The 18,927-nt window shown below is 29.6% G+C and overlaps 2 protein-coding genes across 5 annotated transcripts in view; one reads left to right on the top strand and one right to left on the bottom strand.

Moving 5' to 3' along the window:
• Positions 1-6,656, top strand: part of LOC118190800 (uncharacterized) — a 60,148-nt gene extending 53,492 nt beyond the window's left edge. Inside the window, exon 4 of the mRNA XM_085815756.1 lies at positions 5,547-6,656. Coding sequence (XP_085671882.1) covers positions 5,547-5,581 — 35 coding nt within the window. The 3' untranslated portion in view covers positions 5,582-6,656. The remainder of the gene's footprint in view (positions 1-5,546) is intronic.
• The window catches only part of LOC118190799 (transcription factor SPT20 homolog), a 137,747-nt gene that overhangs the window by 1,578 nt on the left and 117,242 nt on the right, over positions 1-18,927 (bottom strand). Inside the window, exons 21-22 of one of the 4 annotated variants that reach the window (XR_004758478.2) lie at positions 7,816-7,930; positions 3,354-3,423 (exon numbers count right to left, since the gene is read on the bottom strand). Coding sequence is in view for 1 of the 4 variants with exons in the window: in XM_035361584.2 (XP_035217475.2) it covers positions 3,354-3,423; positions 9,068-9,090 (93 nt within the window). In the remaining 3 variants the exon portion in view is untranslated. Of the gene's footprint in view, positions 1-3,353; positions 3,424-7,815; positions 7,931-9,067; positions 9,091-14,386; positions 14,498-18,927 lie in introns of all 4 variants that reach the window. The other 3 variants (XR_015040826.1, XM_035361584.2, XR_004758479.2) reach the window with 3 other exon arrangements.

Here is an 18,927-nt window from a genome sequence, read left to right as displayed (position 1 = left end):
TGTGTAGCAAATTCACTTAATTATTCAATAAATCCCAGAGGACATTTATTCTTAATTAATCTTGGTACACTTTGTTTGATAATTTTGTTTACTTTTCCACTTAAGAAACTTAATAAAATTTAAGATATATACATTGGATAACAATTGTACGTTTTATTTAATTATTACTCGTGATCATCACCAGTTCAACGTGAGGCTAATCCGGTTCTTATAAATCACAACGCAATGCTAAAAGTTAGGTTAGATTTTAAGTAAATTTAATTTGTGTGACGTGTCTTCTTAAAAGGCACCTTAGCACTTGAAAACACAAATATAATTATAATAGGAGTTGTTTTCTCCACTGAAGATTGAGATTAGAATCTCCCCAATCTGGAATAAAATAAGGCTTTTTTTGCAGACATTCTGCAGCTAAATGAAAGAAAGAAATCTATTTAATGATATTTTTTTACTAAATTGAGATATTTTATATTTATTTCGCAGCATACATAAGGAAAAAATATGTGCATTAAATTCCGTGATGTCATCCGTACTGCTAGAATTAATTTCGGGATTATGCCAGAGAAAATTTCCTGAAATTCGGAAATATTATTTACTAATGATAAATAAATTTAGAGGGAAGAAGCAACATTAAATGATATGAATAACATAAAAATAAAGATAATTACTTAAAAATTGAATTAGAACAATCAACGATATTTTAGCGAATATAGTTATATTACATGGTTAGCCTAGATGACTGATTACTTTTTTTTTATTTTACTGCAAAATGACAAGGTGTTTATTAAAATGAAAAGAAAAAAAAAAAAAATTTTGCGGTAAAATCCTAGTATACGGTACGGCCTTCACGATTTTGAAAATTGTCACCCAGAACAAAATGACTCATTTACTGCCCATCATCAAGTCGCCAAATCCCGCTGTACCATACATGGAGATTATTCTAACCACAGAACGACTATGTAAAAAAGAAAAGGTTCCATACACGTAAATGCTATTACACGGCTAGAAAGCGGAGGGAAAATTTTCCAAGGGATTTCGCGACGGAACCTGGCAGCCAGAATTTCCCTCTCCGCGACGTGTACAGGAAATTGAGAAACACGTGTTAAGAAGAAACATTCTTTGACAAAAAAGAAAACTACAAAAATCCGTTTTTAAATTATTGCGAAAAATCCAAGAAGAAACGTTTTATCAAAGAACATTTTTTCTTGGATTTTTCGCAATAATTTTAAAAACGGATTTTCGTAGTTTTTTTGTTTTTTTCCCTCAAAATAACTAATCCATGAATTAATTTACTTGCGCCAAAAAATATTTTCATTTCCTTTAGAGTTTAAAGAAATTTTAAATGATATTCATTTTATGAACTCTTGATAACGTGACCTTCGAACTTCTACACCAGTTTCGAGCTTTGGCGACAGATATATCGCGCATGCACAGCTGTTTCCCCTCTATGATGGAACGGAGCCTCGTCTGTTGCAGAGAGGTTTTCATTCTTTACAATACATATTTTTTGATTCTATCCTTCATGGTACCATATACTAGGATTAAACCCATTTTGTTTTATACGAGAACAGGTACTTTCTTTAGTTCATGCACTGCACATGCGATTCTCGAGGTTACTGGAAACCAAAAGTTGCGGGAAACTTGATTTGCCTTTCTAAGAGACAATCAAATTGGAGCTGCGAAAATTGGCTCTATGCCAGCTGCCCGAATGACACTCACGTGATACACAATTTGCCAAAAAAGTGATCTCTTCCGACGTCGGCGCAAAACTTGCCTTTTTTTGGCGGGATCGTTGTATGAAATTCCCTGACTTTTCCAGATTTTGACTAAAACACTTAAATTACCTGACTTTTCCCTGAATTTTTTGGTCAATTTCTGAATTCCCTGACTTTTTCCGGTTTTCCAGGTAGCGTGGCAACCCTGTCAAACTAATGACATCTGTATGGGCATAAAAAGACTAGGCATACATATACCCAGCACTGGATGGCAAAAATTATTATGCAAAATAGACATGTTGCCTCAGGTTCCAGTAGAAGTCTATGCTGGAGCCTTCACAAATATGAACATTAGGACTGTGCAATATTCCCTTTACAAAAGCTGCTCTGAAAAATTTGAGGTCTCTGATAAATGGTCATACACCTCATCTGGGTTCAGAAATTCCTGGCCAGGAAGGAAGGAAGAAAAGATTCATCTTAACAGCCAGTATTAGTATTCCAAGCTTAAAGAATCTATATACCTTTTACTAATGCAACTAAATTCAATTTACAGTTGTGTTAAAATAAAATTATATGTAAAAATGTTTTTGCTTAAATTAATTAAAAAATCTGAAATACTACTATATTTATTTCTTTATATAACAAGTCAGACTACTTAAGAGTTACTTTATTTAATCATGAGAGGATGTACTGTCAAAGTTTATCTGTACTTTAAAAATAAATAAATAAAATTCAGCGCTGTTAAAGAAAATTTGCTTTACTCTCTGTAAAATTGCATTCCACATATGAACTTAAAAATTAATACAGTGGTACCTTACATCACAAATATATTCCACTTCATGATGTCATTCATTAAAAGGAATACTGTTTACCAGAGATAATCTATTCCCAAGCATGATCACAAAATGTCATAATAAACTCCAAAGAATATTAAAAAATATCAGTATTAGAAATGCTAGGATAAATTTATTTAGAAGTCATGAAACTATACAAAAGCATAAATGTATAAAGGCCCATAGTTTTTTAGTTTAGTCATTCTTCCTATGGAAGCAAAAGGCTCAACTGTCTTTAAGATCTGCCATTTAAAGAAAGTCAAGCTTTTAAGAAACTGTCGAAATAGTCTCCCTTTTTTTAAAGGTGTTACTGAATTAATACATGTCATTGTCATTGAATATGTTTGCTGTTCTATTCCTCACAGCTTGTTGAGATGCTAGGATTTGACTATGATCTGGATCTCTCCTACTTCTAATTAAATAAATTTTCATTTTAATAATTATACAGACAGTCCTCAGTCTCCACTTCCATGAAGTGCAAATAACATAGTGTGGCCTTGACGGATTGCATTGTTCTCTTGACGGATTGCATGAAGTGCTTCCCAGTTCCAAAAAATATACATCCTTTGTGATCTCTTCCCTCTTCACTGTTTCTATGTTTATGCACAAACCATTAACTTACACAGTATTAAAATAAAAAGTAAATCAAATTTAACTCCATGCTCATTTTGTAGCATGCAGTTCAACATTGTAGGGAATCTTATAGTCAGTGCAGGTTTCACCTTGCAAGATCTCATCTGTGTATCAGATTACGATATACATCAAAATATAATATAATTTTACATTTAATAATAGCAAAACAACTTACTGTTAGATAGGGTATAACTAGATGATAAGTTGATTAAAGAAGTAGCTGCTTCAAACATATCTTTGGAATCCTATAACAATTATAGGAAAATTACTTTTTTTCATATAAAAAAACTGTATATACATTTTTTATCCCTTCAGTCAGCATGAAATCTAAAGGTCTCCCTCCAATTCAAGTTAATTTATGAGATAGGAAAATATCTAAAAAATTATCTGTGCTGACTGAAAGATTTTTTTTTTTTGGGGGGGGGGGGGTAATTATAATGGATTCCTAAATTCACATGCACATTTGCAATGACATGAAGTCTGCTAAAATTAATTACAATATTTTTATATGCTGAAACTGCATTTAGTTATTAAAAGATTTTATGAGATGTGAAGTGATTGATAACATTGATGATAAGCAATAAATTTTATAAAAAGTTTATTACATATTTCAAATTTAACTATGTGGTGATACTTATTCCTTTTCAAAATATATTTTATAAAAATTTTGAAAGGGGAAAATGCATATCAGTTTGAACTGTACACATACTTACTATCAGCAAAAAGAAATTCGAACAACAAATTGAATATGAAGAAATAAAAATGACATTTCATTCTTTCTCAAAAATAATTTAGGTCTATAACACCAATACATATTCTTCTAGTGCATATTTTTCACTTTATTCTTATCTAATTCTGCCTAAAAACTGCATGTGTGGTCATAATTTGAAAATTGGGAACTTAGTATGTAAATTATTCAAAAGGAAAAAAATTAAGAAAATGAATTAATAACTTAACATGAATGCATGATTTGCGAGCAGTAGATTTCATACAGATCACAAGGCTGAAAACGATAAGAAGTCTCATCTCAGAGATGGCAAATGCTGTTCTCTTTTTAGAGACAAAATTAGGAAATCATAGAGGGAATAAATTGCTATCAGACATTTAAAAACAGTGGACATACAAAAGCAGTGCAGGAACTGGATTGCCATCATCTCGAAAGAATGGTAATCACCCAGGAAAGGGAAATGATTCCATCAATCTCAATATCTCAGGTATCATTTGGTGTCACTCAGGCCAACATACATACCCATATGGTTTGGTAAATTAATGTTTGATACAGGTATCATTACTAATACAATGATATGGATAATGCACCTTACATAGGCCAAAGAAAAGCATTAAACCATTACCAAATTGAAATAATTATCAATGGTTGACTAGCATGAAGTAGCCTGTCAAATAAATTGTATTTTAATCTGTTTCCAGAAAACGAATCTGTAATCATGTCTATGAACCTGTCCTGTCAATAAGGTAATTAATGATGGCTTGTTGGTCGACAGAGTGACTATGACTAGATTCTTCTACAGGGAATGATGTGTAGATCTCATTGCAAACCATAAGTACCCTTTTGTGAATACAAAGGTGATAATGGTTTCTACCAGAAGGATAATGCAATATCACACCGTGCAGGAGGTAAGGGCATAGAATGAACATTTTGCAAACCTGCAGGTACTTTACTGCCCCTCTCTCCATGCTTAAAAGATTAAAACATTGCTGAGTACTTATGAATTGCAACTCAAAGCTTACTAAATGCCTTTCAGTGACCCTCTGCCCCCCCCAAAAAAATACTTTATTTAATCAGCATTGCCTGCATTCATATACCCCTGCAATGATTTCAGTACTTCTTTGACTCACTAACACATTAACTTACTGAAGTATTCAAGTGTATTATGAGTAGTTATGTTATTAATTAGGTGTGCAGCTTCCAACAAAAGAAAAATTGTTTTATCTATCCCACAGCAAATATGCTTTATTTCAGAATTATTATTTGATTTTCAAAAAATAGCCTGAAAAATAAGTTATTACATTAAATCAAAATAATGTAGATAGGGGCATATTTAATATTAACATCTGTAATAAATAAATTTACATAATACAGAAGATGGATATAATTATACAAATAAAAGAAGAAAGAATAATCATGTACATACACTGCATATACAGTTAAAACAAAGATATATTAAAGCTATGGCACTTTGTAAAATATATGTTTTGAAAATGATCATATACATATGTGACATATACAGTTAAATCAATCTAAGATATAGTGTAGCTGTGACACTCTGTAAAATATATGTTCTGAAAATAATAAAAGTGCATGTAGTATTTTCTATGTGATATCAGTAATTTCTATATAATATTTTAGAACATGCAGGAGAGAAGACACCAGTCATTTTCTAGTCATGGCTGAGAAGATTAAAAAAAGTTGCCAGCATACAGATGAAATGCATAACAGAAGGATGAAAACAGGAGACCAAAGATGGCTGTAGATTCACCATATATTTTTATTTCTTGATGAATAATTTTTTAGGATACATATTTTCAATTACACACCATTTTGGATGAGAAAAATACCCTGCAGTTTTATGCAACTTATCACATCTTTAAAACAATGGGTGACATAAGAGAAGCAGACAACATGTGCAAGCAAAGCAACTGCACATTTCAGCAGCTGTATTTATAAAATTCATGCCTTTGTTTCAATTTTGAACAGGGATTGGACAAGAGCTAACAGCACTGCAGTAAATAAGATGATATAATGTAGATTAATTTTCAGATGATGCAATTTAGCTTCATAGTTTTCAGACAGGGAGAAGTATTGCTGAAATAAGTAGCTTTCTTTCATATTTTATATCTCACACACATATTCATAGATAGATACAGATATACCCTGTGCAATATTTGCATAAAAGATGTCCATAATTTGTACCAAATTGTATATTTTCAATCTAGCACAAACTCTCTTACATTATTCACAAAATATTTTACTTAGCCTAGATTCAACCAAAGCATTTCTTGAGAAGGCAATTATATGAAGTTACTAAAGTGAATCTTCAAATATAATGCTAAGAAATCGATATACCCAAAGCAATAAAAAATAAATATTTTTTAATCTATCAAAAGGACATACAAAATAATACTGTATGTAAACTAAAATGAATCTTCAACCTTAAAACTAAAAGTAGATACACTGTTAAATTTAGCTTTATGCAACATATAGCATATGCCTATTCATATAACATAAGCTTCTTATAAGTAATTCATATCTACTTAAAACAAAAAAAGAAAACATAGAAAAGATCCATATCAAAGATGAAATAATAACAGTGTAAGATATAGTGACAAAAAAAAAAAAAAAGGAAGAGGGAGAAAAACAGATAAAATCACGTGTTAATTTCATAGATGAAATGGAATGTCCAAGATTCTTTATTTCTTGTTTTGAACCTATATGTGTAAACTATATTAAAAAACAGACTGAATATGCTAGTCATATTTATTCAATTAGTTATTAGTAATATAGTGTACAATATATTAATCACACTATCAAAACTGACATAGAAGATTTAAAGCCAATTCACACCCGTGCGCATTCAGGTGAAAAGTGGTAACCAATCAAAAGCAAACTCAGAGGCAGTATTTTCGGGACAGCTGGAGACTGCACATATTGACTCAACTTCCAATCAAAGTTTTTGCCGCTTGCTGCATCAGTTTCAGATATCTCATTTTAAATGTCCAGTTTATACCAAAGTTTTTTAATGAATATTTTTTCAAAAATTCTTCTTGAGGAAAGAGTCTAATGGACTAATCTTAATAAAAATTTCAGATGATAATTAAAAATGCATAAGTTAATAGAGTATCTTAATAAATTATTTAAAAGAAAATCCTCGTTTATTAAGAATAATAAACTTTAATTATCAGCCATAAATCAAATATGATTGATAATTTTTACACAATAATCTAAAGCAAAAGACTGTTGTGAGAAAATAGTATTGAATTTTGAATTTTACTTAAAATCTACATTAATTTAAGGTTGTTCTTGTTGCCTAATGGATAAGGTTTTGGCTTCCAGACTAAAAAAAAATGTGGAATCAATTGTCACCAGGGATGATGTTGTAACAGAACTCGTATTTTCTAAAAAAATGTTTGCAGAAAAATTTGTCGCTAGTTTCAGAGTAGCACAGATGCTTATTAATGGAAGGTAAGTTTGAAAAACCTTCTGAAAGTGAAATCTCAAAGTCAATCATGTCTCATATATTAATATAAACCACTGCTTATTGCTTCTCCTGTGTAAAGCAAGGAGTAAAATAAATTTTAATCTAGAAGAAATTGTACCCATTTTAATTAAAAAATAAAATTGTAAAAAGCCAAAAAATTCATGAGTTCCAAGTTTCCAATATGAAAAGCCAATATGAGTGTGTGCATATGACAACTTAAAAAGTGAAACATTCCACCTTGGTGTGAACTGATCTATGTAGAAAGGATTTTTTTCATGCCAACGGACCAGTGTGAACACAGCTTTATAGTGAAACGTATGCAGAGAAATTAAACCAATAGTGTATGATAGATGAATAGTTCATGGTTTTACATTACACTCAGCAAAAGAAAATATTGAATAAGATAATGTTTCAACTTACAATATTCTTATTTAACACAATAAAATTGCATGTGCTAAAGTTTCATGTAATAGATAAAAATTTACAGAAGTTGGTGAACAGAAAGAAATTCCCTTCTCTTCATCGAACTGGAACACTGAGAGAATTTTTTTTCATAAAAAATGAAATACATAAAAGAAAATCATTTACTTTCGGTTGTTATTTTTATGGTGAACATTACAAAATAAAAATATGACTTAATCTGTTAATCTTAATGTCTGTTTACTTTTTTTTTCTTTTAAGATTAGTTATATCCATGTGGCCTTTGGGTCAAATGTATTGGATTTTAAAAATTGAGGGCATAATGTAGTTGCCTAAAATTTTATCAATGATGTACATTGATAAAATAAATTATGCCAGCTGCTCTACTATTAGTTATGAATATGCTACCAGGTACAAAAGAATCCATTGGTCTACAATACCTGAATGTAAAAAAGAAGGCAGAAAATCTTACAGAACAAAATTTGCAAAAGACATCAAAAATTCTGCAATCATTAATCATCAGTGAGATCCTATGATATGATGCATTATAATAATTAAAAATTTTGTTTTCTAAAAAGGAAGCTGAGCACAATGAAGATTCTAAATTTAAGTTTGCCTCCTTTTTCTTTTTAAAAATCTACATAATTAAATATGACATTAATCCTGCTTTAAATAATTTACCCCAAATCTTATTATGTACAACAAGCTAAAAGAAAACTTTAAAAATTTTATTAAACAAGTACTACAAATAACCTACAGATAATACAAGGAAGAGTCAAAGAATAATCTTAATATTTTTTACTAATTGATTGCATATTCAGACTTAATTATATTTTACCATATTTGACACTGAATAAACACAATGCTTCAATTCTGGAAAAAAACATTTTCTCCTGATGATTGTAAAATCACTGATACAATGACTCTTATCTCATTCCTTGCCCAGTGAAGAACATTCATAAATATTGCATCCCTAATGTTTCTTTTTGTTCTATTGGTTTCTCACCTTCAGTGCCCAAAATTCAGATAACTGCTCACTTTTCCTCACAGTACAGGTTTCTAAGTGGAAAGCTAACTTTGCTGTCATCCTCTTCATAATATTATATTTCCCATCAAACTTATGTGTCTGCTTTATATTTTATGCCTCAAACTGAAAGGTATAACATACCTATAGTAGTACTTTTTTCAATCAACATATTAAGATTACTTTTTGGCCCTCCTTCATACTTTTATACAATAAAAATATACTCACTTCTGATTCCCTTTGTTCCAGACCTGGTAAACAGAAGGAAATTGAAAACATTTGCTTTGAGGAAGGCATGGTGAAATGAATCACAAATATAGCTTCAAATATGAAATTTGCAGAGATTTAGTTTTTCATATCACTTTTTGAAGATATGTTAAATGCCAACTTTTATGCTTCAATGAATGCAATTCAGAAACCAAAAATCAATGTGATGCAGTAACATGTTAGCTTTAATAACAAACATAAGTGTGCACTTTATATGCAGATTATATATTTACAGATAAATAAGGATCATCAAATCCTATTAAACTGGTAATATACTACAAACGTCATGGAATGTAATATGATGATCCCATAGAAAAGCTATTATAATAAGACAACTATTTTAAGATAATTAAAGAGTACATTATGTTCATTTAATCCAACCATACTGTTTTCTCTTTGTATATGTCTCAGAATTAAAAGATAATGTGTTATAACTAGAAAATCTGAATAAACCCAGTAACTTAAATAACTGTTATAACATAACTGTAATAGCAGATATTAAAGAAATGATAACATAAATCTGCATTTATAATTCATTTCTGTAATAATTGACAGTAATGGGCTAGGAATTTAGCATTCAGCAGTTTATCAACAATGCAGCATGGTGAAAACTTATTTCTGCTGAGTATTCTGCCATGCCTTATTAGCAAAATTTATCAGATTATGCAGCCTACCAGAAAAGAAAATGGTTAGAAATTTGATCCAAATCATTAAGTTACAGCAGACATCAGATTTTCAAAAAGCTGTACTAGCAAATTATGAAATCTACTCTAAATATACAAAAACAAAAGACCAAGACAAACTCGTTTATCAAAAACTATTTCAATGGAGGATCATTATATTTTCTTGCTCATTTTAGCTCTTGACACAATTTAATTGCAGAATAAAACAAAAATCCAACCTTAGATTGGCATCCATTTATAGGAAATGTCTCTGCTTTACAAGGAATTTATCAGAACTTTTATTTTCTTCAAGACCCAGGCCTGTGTGTGTCTACATACATAGAGGTTTGCTGTAAACTAACTCAAATCCGAGGTTGAAATTTGCATGCTTTTAAAATTCTAATTGTTATGCTTCTGAAGGACCTACAATTTTAATTTGTTTTCTTAAACGGCCGAGATTAGCATTTTGATCATTGGCAGAAATAAAGCAGCTTGCATTAACAGCAAACAATTGCCATAGTCTATTTCAAGTAGAACTGCATAGTTGGAGGCCAGTAATTTCTTGACTATTAATAAGTAATGAATGCAAAAAACAGAATAGGTTATGGAACACAGAAAAAAAATTTTAGATACTCACAAAAAATTACAATATGTTAGAATGAGTAATGAATAAATTCTTATCTAACGATTTCCTTGTACTCAAATATATTTCATTTAATAAAGAAAAAGAAATTCAGTTAGAGGTGACATAAGTATTAGCAACAACATTGACCTCTGTGGTAATTAATTACAATTGGTCAATCAGACATTATGGTGCGCAAGTCAAAAATTCTTTGTTACAATAAACATCGAGTGTCCACAAAAAGCAATACTGATTTTAGATATATTACAGATATGACACTATGGAACACATGAGCTAGCATGCACATAAGCTGCATTTAAATTTAACCAACATGCACAGAACATGACTGAATGACAAACTGTTAGCCATCTAATAACTTCTGAGACCTTACTTTGATGAAATATTTAACCTTACTGAGATGAAATGTGGATCTGAGCAAGAATGAATGCAGATATCCCAATAATTCTTAGATAATGTCAGATTACCTTTGTTATAAAGGTATGCTAAAATTATATTAATCTACAAATTTCATATGTAATTAGATGTATTTTTTGTTGCTTTATTATTCTTTTCTACATCAGAAATTTTCTGACAAAGCCTTATAAATTAGCAATGCATAATTTGGAAGACTTTTTAATGGCATTCCGTATCACAATTTTGCACTTATTGTCCCCATCATGCATCAATATAAATGTAATATTGTAGATTTATGTAAATGTGCCACATTGCAGTATAATAATAATTGTGCATGTGCATGTGTATTTAGCAAGATGGTGTGACAGAATAGTGAAGCACAAACTGACCTGAGCAATGTAAGATAAGATGTTGGATTTAAAATACAAAACTGCAATATATGTAAGAAACATGTATATATGTAAGAAACATGTATCATATGTTTGTATTTATGTAAATAAATGTCCTGTTTACAATCTGCCATACTGAAATAATGGCATGAAAAAACTTGTTTCTGAGACAGAATGCATACTAAACCACCCATCATAGATATAGCTCGAGTCATTTGGCAGTCTCTCTCACAAAACATGCCTGGCTTTAGGCTTTTGTTATATATTGCATTAGCTCTTAATTTTATTCAGCAGTAAAATTATTCTATTATATCCATCATTTACAGGCTACCTTTAATATGTATATCATAGCTGCCACCTTGAAATATGAAAAACCAGGAGCTTCCCAACCAAAAATTGAAAGTCTCTGGGATGTTTTTCACATTGTGAATAGGCACCATTTGAGAGAATCAAAATTGATTTTTAAATTTGCTTTATAATTCAGTTTATTTGATTTGAATTATGATTCAATCTATTCAATTCTTTATATTATGGTTTGACAAAAATGTACTAACTACATATTTTAACTTTAATATTTTTTGGCTAATTTCATTTTGTAATTTTCTTACACTTTTACACTGAGAAAATTCTCAGTAATGAAGGAAAGCTTCAATTTATCGAAGTACTTTTAACCTTCCAGCATGCACACAAAATTTATGACAAATTCAGTTTTTAATGCACATTTTTCGCATATCAAAGCTGAGACGTCTGAAGATCATTTCTATTCCTCCTTTCTACCCTTCCCCACATCATGAAATGTGCCAACAGGAAGTCATTTGACTTTTTTTTAGCTGGGATTTTGTGCTATATTTTAATTTCTGAATGCATTTGGCTCTGTAAATTTTATATCGGTTTTCATGACAAAAAAAATATGTGCAACCAGCTGATTTTGCTTGGATTATTCAAGAATTATCTGATGAAGAAAAGGAAGACAAGGAAACTTTTGGATGGGAGAACAATAGCAATTTCAATTCCTTATTTTCTTTTATTTCTATTTTTTAGAAATAAATAAAAACATTAAAGTTAGTTTAAAATGCATTTTTGTAACCAGGAAGAAGTAAATTTCCTTGCAAAAGTAAGTAATGTTAAACTTACTTTTTTTCCTACCAAGGTGTTTCCCTTTTTTTTTTGTCTATACTTGTCTTTGATGAATATTAAAATTAGCTTCGATTTTAAAATGTAATTATTAAATAATAAATTTAAAATTTTCTATGATGAAATACAAAACATAAGAACTTTAAAATAATTTACTTATATTTGAATATGCTATCATTTGTATTTTGCGATAATAAGATTATTATTTTATTTCTTAACAAATTTATTATAAATATTCACTCATTTCTGTCGTTTTTCATGCCAAAAAACGGTAAGATAACGGATGTCATAAAAAATACGATGCATGCATGCTCATGTAAAATTGCTAAGCGCACGTGCTGGAAGGTTAAACAAGGTTAAAAAAAATTAATTCAAAAAAAAAAAAAATATCTGAAAGATTTCAGATTTTATATTATGTCCAAATGGGCATTTTTTTAATGTTTTGTGTGTTACCTTTATTTAGTAAGCATCATGTTCTTTGCACTTAAACCATAAAATTCAATTCAACGGCCATAACATAAAATATTTAAAAAGAGCACATCTTTAGGATTTCCAATAGTCTCACATGCTGGAGATAATTTTTTTTTTTCATACAGTGTTGACCACTGCTCGCTTTGAAATCGCTGAGCCTGTCAATCAAAAATTCGTTAAAGCTTTAACAAAATATGAAATAGATAATAAAACAAATTCCAAATTTGGGCTTCCAGATACCTATATTCAAGTGGGGTACTATGTTATTCAGAATTTGATGTCTCTAGTCTTGGCCTCTAGACTAGTCTTGGCCTATTAACAAACTTGCTACAATATAGCCGTTTTCTAACTTCTATATGTTAGGGGGATGAAATGTTAGAACAAAATAGAGATTTAAAATGTAATAATAAAAATGAATTATCACAATATATATATGGTTTTAATGCTGGGATTGGAGAAAGAAATTACATAAATGGGAAAAAAATAATTACAGATGTTCAAATGATTTTTTAAATATTTAATGAGTGATACTATCCTGTCATGCTTGATGGGTAAAATTATCTTTCAAATGTACTTTGTTTTCTCTTCAGAATTAAATTATAATAATGATTAATTCATATAATTTGTTGTAATGATGACAAGTTATGATATGAGAAATATATAATTTTTATACATAAAAGAGATTTAAGAACCTAAAAGTAAAACTATTTTTATAATTCTTTTTAAAACTTACTATTTCTACTAATCAGCAGCATAATTTTTACTCAATTTTTCTAAGCTCTTTATATTGCCAAATAACTTTCAAATTTTCATTACAATTCAATTTCCATAAATCTAATTCTACATGCTGTAAGAGCACCACACCACATAATTTTCTACATGCTGTAAGAGCACCACACCACATAATTTTCTACATGCTGCAAGAGCACCACACCACATGTGTTTTTTAGGAATGTTATATCATAAGTTTTATGAAACTATTGCTAAGTTAAAATAAAAGAACTCAGCTTACATCACCCTACATAACCTAAACACAGCTTACCTAGCCCTAAACTGCAAGAAAAAATATTATTGTAAAGTTTAGTTTTGCTTCAAATGAATTTTTTTAGAGAAATCAGTAAAAAGAAGTGATATTGAAGTGTTTTCAGAATTTCATAACCAAATTATAATACCAGAGAAGGAGAGTGATAACATGATTTCAAAATTGTATGAAAGTTTACTCTTACCACAGCTATAATAAAATTATATGAAACATTTTTTTAAACTGTATGAAACATTAAATTTAGTTACAAAGTTAGATACTTTAAAAACACTGATCTGACTGAGCAGTGAGTGGCAACAACCAAGAAATGAAAATTTCCAAAAATCTTGCTACGACCCCATTGAAAAGCATGCTAAGAGGTGCTTCTTAGGGGGGGGGGGAGATCTGTATTAATCCTGGATTCAGTGATTTCTTCTACTTTGCAGACTGTTATCTCATCAAGATCATTTAATTTAGTAATTATGATGGAAATTACCTGTCTTAACATTCTATGAATGGAAATATACAACTAAAGTTACATCACTGGTTCAGGAAATAATTACTTACATAACTTTGATGCATTACTATACTTTTATCAGTACACTTTCAAACTTAAGATGTTTCACTCACTAAGAATTGCATTAATATAAACTCAAATCAAGTAGTCTAAGCTTCTTGCTAGAACACAAAGAATCATTAAATTAGTTTAGATCAGGCAATAAAAGTTATAAAGAAATCCCAAATGTACAAAGAACAGATATCATATCACTAATTCTCGAGTTAAAAACTACAGTATTGCCGAAGTATCTAAAAGAAGATAAATGGCTGTTCTAATTTAATTTAGATTATAAGGTAGAATACTATGAAGAAAGAATAATAATTGAATGATTTATTTAAACAAAAATGTCTTAAGGAGGTGCTGATTAATCAAAACAGAAAATAAATAGTGAATGTTTAAGCACAGATGATTCAATATTGTTACAGGGTTCGTACACATTTCCTTACATGAAAATTAAGGACTTTTAAGGACCATCAAAGAAAAAATTAAGGACCTATCAGAAAAAAAAATGAATAGAATAAAGCAATTATCCATTTAAGAAACTAACAGAAGTGTGTATTATGCACTATTATTAAATTCCTTAAATTCAATTTAATACTTAACATAAAACAATTTTGAAAATTAAACTAAATCTCTACAAGTTATGAAGTAGATAACATTAAATTAAGAACATAATTTCTTGAAAAACTTGTATAAGTGTATTTCACACTAATAACAGCCACAGATATTTTAGAGATTTGCATGATTATTATTTAACTTATTTGATATTTATTTAAACACAATCAACTACTATTATAATTGCAATGTAAGGAATATTTTGCAGGTTAAAATAAAAGACTTGTAAACATACAATTTATTTCTTTGGTTTTTTGAAAGATACTAGAATAATAAACTATACAATAAAAGATACAAAATATTTATGCTTTTTTAAAATCTGAAATTTTTTCAGATATTTTAACATCTAATTTATTTATGTCTATTTCCTTTTCTTTAACTATTCTTCTAAGTTCATTTGTTTTGATAATCAAATCAATGTTCCTGCTGGTCTCGGCTTCATCTGCTAAAAGCATCTATCAAAGCTGCTGCTGATCTTATTTCTTTATTAATTTCGATATTAAGAACACCTCCAGAAAATGTTAGTTAATCAAATACTGTGCGTTGAGAAATGTATGATGAGTCACTTAAATTTTCAATTTCAACTGCTTTATTTACAGAGAAGCCCCTTTCCACAAAGGCCTGTCCATGTGACAAGATAAGAATCATTTTCACTATTTTCCATAGTATAGAATAGTGAAAATCATGAAAATAAGAAGTGAGAAATGCATCAAGAGAAAGATTTTGAGAATCAAAAGTAGAAAATTCATGTAAATTTGTCTTAACTACTTTGTCTAGAAGCTCTCCAAACTGCAGCAGAATTTCATCACAATTATCTTGTAAAACACGTTGATTTAATATGGTTAGAACTATTTTCATTTTGTTCTGGGCTTTTTCTGGACTTTTAGCCATCAACAGTGGGTCTATACAAGATGCATTTTGAATGAGAGAATAATTTATTGGACATTTCGCCATTAAGTGTTGTACCATTGTTAAGACACATTGTTGACCTTCTTGTTTCAATGCAAAACTTGCAGCTTGTGAAATGTCCTTCTTGCGGCATTTATCATTCATTAACTGCTCAGCAATGAATCCCAAATAAACTTTACTTTTATCATTATAACAATTTGGATCATTAAAATTAAATTTATAAAGATTTTCTGCTTTAGTTATTTTTGAATATTCTAGTTTCAAAATTTTAAAGTGCTAAAAGCAATCATTTACAAGTTTTAAGATATCTTTAGCAAAAAAGGGAATAAGTGGTTTATCGCTTTGATAATATTCAAGGAAAGGCAATAATATTTTTGGCAGAGAGAGAAGAAAATTTAATTTTATAAGAAATATTTTATCCTTAGTTGCCTCCAAAATATTTGAGAAGGATTTCAATGAATTTTTTTAAACTGCCCCATTTCAACTTTTTTAACATATAGTAGCAAGTCATCCCATATTTCAAAGGGTCTTTCAACTGCTGGGACATTTTGCAACCATCGGTAAAAGCAGAACTTCACAGCAGAAAATTTTAATTAAAACATTATTTCTTTATCTATCAGATGATGGAGCAAAGATAAAAATTCTGCAATAATTGGTTTTATTGTTAAACAAAAATGTATGAATTTTTCTTAGGCATTATATTTTAACACTTAAAAAATGTACTATATCGATAAAAAATTGCGACATCGCGAAATATTCTAGGCAAGCATTCCTGAAGAGATTCCGTTACATCGCTAAAATTGCCATAAGAATGCTATATTGGCAATACCATGAACACGTTTTCTCCCTGTAGCAACCATTCCGATTATCGGTCATTTTCTTTTAATTTATTAATCTTCCGTTTCTTTTATTTTTTCCTTATCATTTCAACACTGACTTTTTATTCAGGATTTAGCTTTTATTTTAATTTCTAGTTATAAATAGGTGAAATTAGCTTAATAACAAAAGATAATTTCAATCATTATCACAATGAAATTTTATATCTACCAACTATTTGGATAACTGATGCGATATTAAAATTCAATAACATTCTTCTGAAAGCAGTATTCCTTTTATAAAAATACTTAATAAAATTCTAGTATACGGTGCAGCCTTGGTGCAATTTTGAAAATTATCGCCAACACCAAAATGACCCATTTAACTACTCATCGTATATGTCCCGTTTACTGCTCATCATAAAGTTGCCAAAAGTAGCCAAATCCCTTATGCAACGGATACCTTGTGCATAGGATTAAAACAAATACTTAATTGTCTATTGAAGCTTCAAAACGTATTTCCGAACTTCACTTTTTTTCGGCTAGCATTACCGAATTTGCCCTTGGCTACGTAAAATCGAAATGGAGCCAATAGATTTCCCGCGAATTTGATAACAGACCCTCTGCAGAAATAAACTCATAATCCCGATATCCCATACATATATGTGCAAAGGAGAATAAACTCCATTGAAGGTGATCAAAAATTAATTTATGGCTTAATTCAAACAAACACAGAAATTAAGGTAAGCAAAACCGTGTAAAAACAAATTGAAATGATAAAACGAAACTTAACTTTAATGTGAATTTTCAGCGCTGACTCTCCCATTCTAGAAAATTCAATTTGTTTCAGACAAAGACCACATTTAGCTTTATAAGGATTGTCATTTATCAATATCCAGTCTTTGTAGTCAGCTTGATGAAGCCACAGTTTATTGAAAATGCACTTTCCAGGCATCTCGTTCCTATTGGCGTCGGAGGGGTTGTGGCCTTCCAAGTTGGGATTGTTCTAATTTTGGCAAATATTTTCAGAATCCTCCCCCTTTTTTTTTCCTCGAGCACGTTCATCATCACTTTCGCCTCTTATTCGAAAGATTGGGTGAATAGCCAACCAGATACTTTCGTCCTAGGGTAGCTAATTGTTTTTTTATCGTTTGCAATGCAAATCCGCCAACAGATTGGTTAAGAGCCATGTAATTTTAATTCCATATTTATGAGAAATGGCATTTCACACTTATAATGGCAATCATTAGAAATGATAAGAAATGTCAAATGAGAAAAATTAAGGACCATTTATTCATTTTGACCAAAATTAAGGACTTTTAAGGACCAAAAATCATTTTTGAAAAATTTAAGGACTTTTAAGGACCGTACGAACCTTGTGTTAACTGAAGGAGCAGTGCTAAAAGTTTTATTGTAAATTTAATTGTTATTGTAAGTTAAATTAATTAATTACCTTCTTAGTGAAATTAAAAATCAAATAAAATATAGAAGTTATAATATCATACTGCTTTATAAATTTCTCCAAAATCTGGATAAATAGAAATAGATATAATTTTAAACTCCTTTTTTTTTAAATAAATTGTGAAATCATACAATAAACTGAATTTAATTACATTTATTAGCAATTAAAATCTTGAAAATACTTTAGAAACTCTGATTAATATGAAGCAAAAACTTTTGTTTTTCAAGTAGCGAAAAAAACTAAACACTATTCTGAAAAAATTTTTATGTCATAGGAAATAAATGTTAACACATTTTACATATAGTGGAATTACTTTAAAATTTGCAATAGCTGTTGAATACCCACTTAAGAATGCCCACAAACAATTAACTAATATCACACACACACAAACAAACAAACAAACAAAAATTTAAGCCAAATTTGAATAAAATGTTTTCCTCAAGAGGTAATTATTAGTGAAAAATGAGTATAAAATTTGACAATTTGAGGTAAAACATTTCATAATCAGAATCAGCGAATCCATATGAAGTGTCTTTTTCATCCACTAAAACCATACGCCAAAATTTAATTTTTGAACAAAATCATTAGCTCACGGGATACTTTCCAGATTGGATAGTCAAAAGTAATATATTCAATCAACTAGTTATACTAATATTTGTATTTCTGAATATATGAATTAAACCTGGCAGTGGTCAAGTAGACAAAAACTTTGACCATTATTAATTCAAAGTGAGTTTGATTCCTGGCA

The sequence above is a fragment of the Stegodyphus dumicola genome, chromosome 4, assembly GCF_044657685.1.
Source record: "Stegodyphus dumicola isolate Sdum_Otavi_A_Nest chromosome 4, ASM4465768v1".
NCBI lineage: Eukaryota > Metazoa > Arthropoda > Arachnida > Araneae > Eresidae > Stegodyphus > Stegodyphus dumicola.
Note: the sequence above shows the minus strand (reverse complement) of the source record. Positions and strands in the feature narration are given on the sequence as shown.